Below are 7,283 nucleotides of genomic sequence, written 5' to 3' on the forward strand. Positions count from 1 at the left end.
CATTAAAACCACAGGTGAAGCGAATAACATTAATCGTCTCTTTACAACGCAATGTTCAGCTGGGAAACCTTGGCTTTCATTTGGACGTTACTTTGACATGTACCACCCAACTATACCCCTTATAGCAAATGTGCCCCCAATGGCAGTGGCCTCCCCAAGCAGGATGATGACCCACACCACACCACTGCTCAGAAATAGCTCAAGAAACGTGACAAAGAGCCCAAGCCATTGACCTAGCCTCCAAACCCCCCAAATACCAACCCGATTGAGCATCTGTTCATGCCCTAACGGGTCAGAGGTGTTTTAATGGTTTTAATGTTGTGGCTGATCGGTGCACTACTTCATGTGACTTACAAGTTAAAGTAACTAACAAAAGAATTTGTTGGGATACTTACTGTTCCAAAAAAATAACACAAATATTGAGTTCAAATAACCCAAAAGCGTTGTGTGATGATTAATGTACATGTAAAAAGCGAGAAACTGTTATTTAGTACTTTCTGCAATAATTGCACTCATTCCTTAAAAATTGTCAGGACTAGAACTAATGATGTCAAAATTTAATGGCTATGTATATATGGCATACTGATATCAGTGTTAAGAGGGTTACATACAAACTAAATTGAGGCGATTCTGGCTCTTCTGGTTATGCAATAAAGAATTACAGAAATCACTTACCTCTTTTTTGTGTAAAGAACACACAGAATGCAATGAGTATGATGATCACAAAAGTAAAGAGTAAAAGAATGGTGGAAAACCTCCTCCAGTTACAGGAGCCCAAGTAAATCCACTTTTTCATTGTCCTGTACAGGTAATCAGGTAATCATCCAAAAGATATGAAAAATTAAGTATTTCAACTGCTGCAGAGTCTTTCACTGGATGAACCTATATCTATTACATTTAAGTAAAATAATTTAAATATTCTGTAATTTCCAGTCTTGCATTAAACATCCAATAATCTCCACTCATAGTTGTCTGAGAACTGGCAGTAAAGTTTGATCCCCCTGGCAGTTCTAGGCCATATAAACATTTGTAACATCCGTATCAAATCTACACTATGTGTCATCAATGATCAACTCATAAACTGAGGTTGTTACTGATGTAGTGCCCTCCCTAGGCAAACTTTTTATGTATTGTGACACGGCACTGAAGTTCCCCGAAAGTACACTCACACCCTGCATGTGTTTGTTTGCAAAGGTCCAGATCACTTTACCACTGAAGTGGACAAGGACTAAGGTGTGAGTGGGTGAGGTGGGTGGGTGTGATTCTAGCAAAGAAAAAGAAAAAAGAAAGTAATTACCGAATGTTACATCATTAACCTTTGTTCATTGTCAGTGATATTCAACATAAACTTGTCACGCAAAAGCTCGGTATCAGTCATATCTTCTCATACAGTCAGGGCTGGCTAAGGCTAACAAATTCTAGCACAAAAGTTGCATAGTGTATAATTTGTGACAGCCATTTGTTTTGTGCTTGGTGCTGTTCTTATACTGTAAATGTTTAGTGTCTTACAGCACTGAGGGTAGCCTAGGTTTATACTGACTGTTTATCCATTGGCAGTGTGTTATTTTGTTACAGTACTTGCACAAATTCCACAGCCAACAGTGTATTTACCTTCTAAATACATGTAGAATGACAGTTATTAAAAGGTGATTATTGAAATAACCTTATATAACTATGCATGTTTTGTTCTTCATATCCACTCACTGAATTAGATGTTATAATCAAATAAATAAAACAGTGTTTTATTTGCTTTTCTGTTGACATTTATTTCAATCCAGTATTTACATGCCAAGGGAATGAGCTGGACATGATGGAGAAGTTCATGACTCTTAACTTAAGGAATGTCATAGTATGCTATAAATAGACTGTTAAACATGATCCCAGTCAAGTTAATAAGTGGTCTCAATAGCACCAGAAATAAATGAGCTGTGACGAGGTTAAACACAAATATTACTTTTGATCTGGAGGCCACAAGTGGTTTGGGTAAAGCTCTCCACACCTCTGTTTGCTCATTGGAAAATCATTTCTGAAATCCTACAACGGAACAAAAAACCCAGAATATTTCCTGCTCACTATGTCATGGTATAGTCAATTTTTTTAAACAACCTTATGTCCTATAAATGCATAAATCATGTGTATTGGTGGCTACCATGAGTGGAACTGCTGAGCATAATTTGTCAGTAATGCCCTGCTGCTTCATATTTACAGTATTTTGGGAATTCACAGTACACCCTCATGTTAAAGAATCAAACTTTTGTTCCAGAGTCCTAAAGGAACTTAAGCGCTATCAACAGCCTCTATCAGTAGCAAATCTATTTTAAGTTTTGTGTTTGTTCCTGCTTGATTTTCATATGGACACCTGGGTGTTGTCCAGTGTGTCTTGGACCAAATTAGTCTTTTTTATCACTAGCTGATTGACGCAAACCACCCTTGTGGTTTGAGTATGACCCTGTTCAACAGTGCAACAAGCTAGTGAGGATAAGCAGACAGAAGTTTATAGACTTTATACTGATGGAAAAACCATGGAGTATGAATTATTCAGTTCAATAACATTATTAGTGGTACTTAATTTGATGATTTGTAAATCTTTCTTTTGGTCATCACTGTTAGCTGTTTTGTGAACAGAAAGCTCAAGCAATTTAATGTTAAAATAAATGTCCAGTATGCTGTCTCTTCTTCAAGTTAAACAAAAGATGCTGATGCAGATGCCTGCAACAGTATGACCTACTGAAGTATGGTATGGGTATGATAGTATATCCTAATAGGTGCTTTTTCCCATCATAATTGAGTCAAATCAACTCAGAAACTTATTTTTTATTTTATATTTTATTTTCGTGGTCACTGTTAGAGCCAGAAGGAAAAAAATGTATCTTTGAGAGAGAAAACAGATGATATACTGTATCGTGATTCCAAAAACTGTCCAGCATTACGTGACTTCTTTCAGTGTGGTAAGTGGTAAGTTTCCAGTTTACAATGGTTTCCATAACACACAGTGCAGTATATGGGTGGAGAATGTACTATTGAGCCAAAAAGGAACTAAGAGCTGTAAAGCTTGCCAATAATCATATCAACAAACCTACCCAAGTCTGATTTCTTTCTTTCCTTGTATTTGACAGTAGTGACCTTTACCTTTGATTTATGTGTGCACATTCAAATGTATTCAGGCCAAGAAAGACAACAGACAAAAGAGGGAGGAATGATCACAAAGTCCACAAAAGAAACAAAACTTATTAGTGGAATTATTGGTGTGGATTGTTTCTTAAAGGTCCTGAAAAAGTGAGACAGGTGATAACAAAAAAAAAAACCCTGCAACTTCACTCCAAACAAATGCAACAGTATTCAAATTTCACTTTAATTAAGTCACATAAAACAGAAAATACAAACAGCTGCCTGTTATGGCAGTCTGCACTCAAAAACACGAAGCCAGTGAATTTTGTGAGGCATCAGTTGTAATATAATCTGTTCAGAGACCACTGAGATGATCAGGGCTACAACGTGCCCTATCTGAAGTTGATACGTGCACCTCACCCAGCAAGTCAGGAAACAAATCGTTCAGTTCTCTTCCCAAATAACCGTGACATCCTTTTATTCTTGAGTCACACACAGTCCCCAGCTTTAATTCTCACACTTCAGCCTGCTTCTGTTCCTCCTCCAGACCTTGCTCTGTTCCTGCTGTTGTTTCTGTTGGCTGTGCCTGGGCCCTACGACGCTCTGCCTCCGTTATCATCATGGGGTGCAGAGGGAAGAATCCTGCCAACCCTGGCGAAAGAGAGGAGGGAGGGAGAAAGACCACAACTTTCAACGTGAACTTCTTCAGGTAACTGCAGCAGAGACATTGCCCAGAGTTGCCAAAATATTGTAGGGACTTCAGGAGCTGATGCATCATTGTTTTAAGAACATCTGAATTTCTTGTAGCTGTCCTAAATAATTATATATAATTAATGATAAGCATGTTATTAGCCCTGTGCCCTGAGTTATTGACCCCAGCTTGTCATTTTCTTTTGGAAAACCAACTGTGTTGCATGTTAGATGCTTGTTACAACCATGACTGGCAGATTTAATCTGTATCAGAACAATCTTTTAAACCAGAGGGCATGGATGAGGTGTTTGAGGGCACAGCAAACACATAATGGACAACAGTCATTTATGGTAGCAGACATCAGAGATAAGACAGAATTGTCAATAGAGGAAATACCTTAAGATGAATATTAAAACGTGTAAGCACTCATAAAACTTAGGGATGGACCTCCTTCATTAAACAGTACGTATTAAGATCAGTGCAGTTCTCTGAACAAGTTAACAATAAAATTGTGCAATGTTGATCCACTTTAAAAGAGCAAGCTCATGTAGGGAATACACACCTAGAAGTTTGGCCACTGGCATTGTAGGGTGTGCACCACAGCCGATCCAATACTTGATTCGGTCGAAGTTGACGCTGACAAGTTTCTCATTGTGGATGTTAGGGAGAGGGTCGTAGGTACCCAGCTGCTCAATATATTTACTGTCTCTTGCCCTTTTGTTGAAAGCTGCCACGATGCGATAAAAGGGCCTGTTAGCTTGTTTGTGGCCTGCAAGGGCCATTCGGATGACAACGTAACCCTTGTGGTACTTCTTTAGGAGGTGTGATGCTGCAGAGTAAGCACAGTAAGCATTGTCAAAGAAAAAAAAGTTTAGTTAATTCAGTTAAACACCTCACTGCATCAGTAAAGGCTGTACTGTCAGAGGCCTTGACTACCTCGTTAAAGTAATTTCCTAAGAAACAGATTTCATATCATAAAATCTTGTGTACACCACAGGACTGAAATCATAACTAGCAATCTCAGCATCTCTGATTCCATGCTGCTTTAATCATATTTACTTTCTTGCGCAATATGGAGGCAAGAGGAGTGAAGAAAGGTGCAGCAGTGATAAAATGTTCACTACTTGTTTTTGCTTAGTGTTTAGTTGTAATATAATCTTATACTGAGTCTTTTCTCTTTTATAGTGAAGCATTTTATAACAACTGTAAAGGCATTACACACACTCCTTTAATCCAGTTTTAGAGAGGTGTGATTCAACCTAATGGTCATTTTGGAGGCTGTAGCTTGTGCGCTCTGTTGTGAAGCGATTCTAACATTTAGCTTACCCTTACTGATATAAAGAAGAAACATCTCGGTATAAAATCAATACATATTTAAAGAAAACTGAACATGATCACTTTCATCAACTACAGACCCATTTCTCACTTTGTCCTCGTGCCAACTCATATCATGAAGTATTAATAGACATGATAATAAATTACATGGGAGTTATTGAGCTATTCTCTTTTAAGCTGTATATTGTGTTTTCTCCTTTGTTAATGAGTTAAACCAAAGCTTGCATTTCACAATACACAGTGATGATAAGGTGTGTGACCTGTAATATTAAGTGTGGCTGCTCTTCTTAGTATAGTAATAAGAAGAAGGTTGTCGATGCGTTTTTTTCCAAAACCACCTCCTTATTTTTACCGTTATGTACCCCACAGGTATCCAGTAACAAAAGTACATAGAGTCCTTTCCTCTAAATGCCCTGTTGTTACTCCCTTGTTTCCTACAGTCTTGATTTCTCCCACATGGAACTAGCCAGTATTTTGTGAGCTCCTTATTCATAACACTGTAAATCTCTTTTTTAAAACTAAACCCCAGTCTTTACTGATACAAAACAAAATCAGGGAGCCTGTCAGGATGTGCTTTATCACACTGAATACTCACATAAATGGACCATGATGTTCGCTGGATTATCCTGCAACAGATAAAACAAATCACCTTAACACCAGTGTATAATCAGCTGTGTCACTGTCTATTAACAACGACCATGCCTCTGCCGCTGTCACGCCTATAGCACACATGTACAATAAATGACACTAGCGCTGCTACACTACACAATGTCATTAATTGCTCACAGTGCGGCTCTGGAGCTGCTAGCGGCTAACTTTAGCATCTCCTGTTTACAGACTATGTGCTGCACAGAAATGGGTAAATTAAGCGAAATACCTCGGAGGATGTTGAACGATGTAAAGCTAAATCTCCCCAGGCGTCGCCTCTTTTTTTGATTCGCTGGACAGGTTATAAACCAGACGTTAGTACCTGTTTGTTTTCAGCACACGAAGTAATGTGACATTTGTCAGTGCGCGGCCATGTTTTCACAGGAAATGACGCAGCTGCCTCTGCGCCATTGCGTCACAGCGACGCCAGATGGCGCTGATGCACCGCTTTGAAGGCCTGCACTAAACATCCATGCTGGTGTTGTTAGAGACAGTTTGCAGTGTGAACGTTTGTGTTTTTGTCAAAATAACATGTTTAATCTACTTGAAGAAAAAAATACAGCCTGAAAAATGTTCCTGTAAAATAAGACACAAAACATTTAAGTTGCTATGACAGAGTTTTATCATGTCTGTTTATTGTCACTTCTGGTCAGAGGTGGTAGAAGAATTCAGGTCCTCAGTTTTTTCCATGCCATGCCAAACAAGACAAGACACTGCTATTTAGCAAAACACGCAACTCCCAGTAACATGTATACAAAAGAACAAACAACATTAGAAGTACTTCTGTGTTCCTTCAGATATTTACATGGAGTAGTATCACTGTAAACACCTTGCACGGCTATCAGCAAAATGAACTAGAATCAACAGTAAAAGTAGGCCTACTCATCGTACTGCTACTCACTGCCCATTTTTGTGTGTTATACACTAAAATAATACTAATTACTGATGTTTATTAACATGTAAGCAGCTTTTTAATCTTATAGCTGGACTGATTTAAACTATTTTATATACTGTCAGTAGTTTTTATGATAAACAGAGCTTATATTTTGTTTCTCAAATCTTAAACTGGTAACTACGGCTGTCAAATAAATGTAGTGGGGTAAAACGAGCAATATCTATAGAAAAAACAGTATTACAGTGGAGCAATGGAGCAGAAGCTGACAGTATAATTACTCAAATAATTCATATAAGTATGGTTTTTGAGTACTTTCACTGGTATAGTTGGTACCACAGCTTTTGGTGATGAATCAAAACAATTTTAGAGCTGTATCAGTGTGTAGTAGCCACAGTTCTTCTACTGTTGCTCTAAATGAATGTCTCTGTGGATAAGTTCATTAGCTATGAAAGCAGCTTAATGCATAAACGTGTAAATGTACTCCAGTGTGCCTAAATGCAGTGCTTGGTTAGTTTCTAGTTTTGAGATGAAGATACAACAGAAACAACAGTTGTTACAATAATACTTATGATGAGTATTATGATCTCAGTTGTCTCAGTGCTGTCA

The 7,283-nt window shown here is 38.1% G+C and overlaps 1 protein-coding gene across 1 annotated transcript; it reads right to left on the bottom strand.

The window, feature by feature from the left end:
• Positions 1-3,331: 3,331 nt before the first annotated feature.
• mrps16 (mitochondrial ribosomal protein S16) lies at positions 3,332-6,180 on the bottom strand. Its single transcript, XM_018700661.2, has 4 exons — positions 6,012-6,180; positions 5,730-5,760; positions 4,362-4,628; positions 3,332-3,759 (listed from the first exon to the last, which is right to left on the bottom strand). Exons 2-4 carry the CDS (start codon positions 5,740-5,742, stop codon positions 3,623-3,625), a joined length of 417 nt encoding a protein of 138 aa, XP_018556177.1. The 5' UTR covers positions 5,743-5,760; positions 6,012-6,180; the 3' UTR covers positions 3,332-3,622.
• Between the last annotated feature and the right edge of the window lie 1,103 nt (positions 6,181-7,283).

The sequence above is a fragment of the Lates calcarifer genome, linkage group LG20, assembly GCF_001640805.2.
Source record: "Lates calcarifer isolate ASB-BC8 linkage group LG20, TLL_Latcal_v3, whole genome shotgun sequence".
Lineage (NCBI taxonomy): Eukaryota > Metazoa > Chordata > Actinopteri > Centropomidae > Lates > Lates calcarifer.

Bases quoted from the DNA above. Each gene is read 5' to 3' on its own strand.
- mrps16 (XM_018700661.2), bottom strand. The intron at 3,760-4,361 runs GTGTGTATTCCC...CTCTTTCGCCAG, and splicing joins GCCAGTGGCCAAACTTCTAG to GGTTGGCAGGATTCTTCCCT.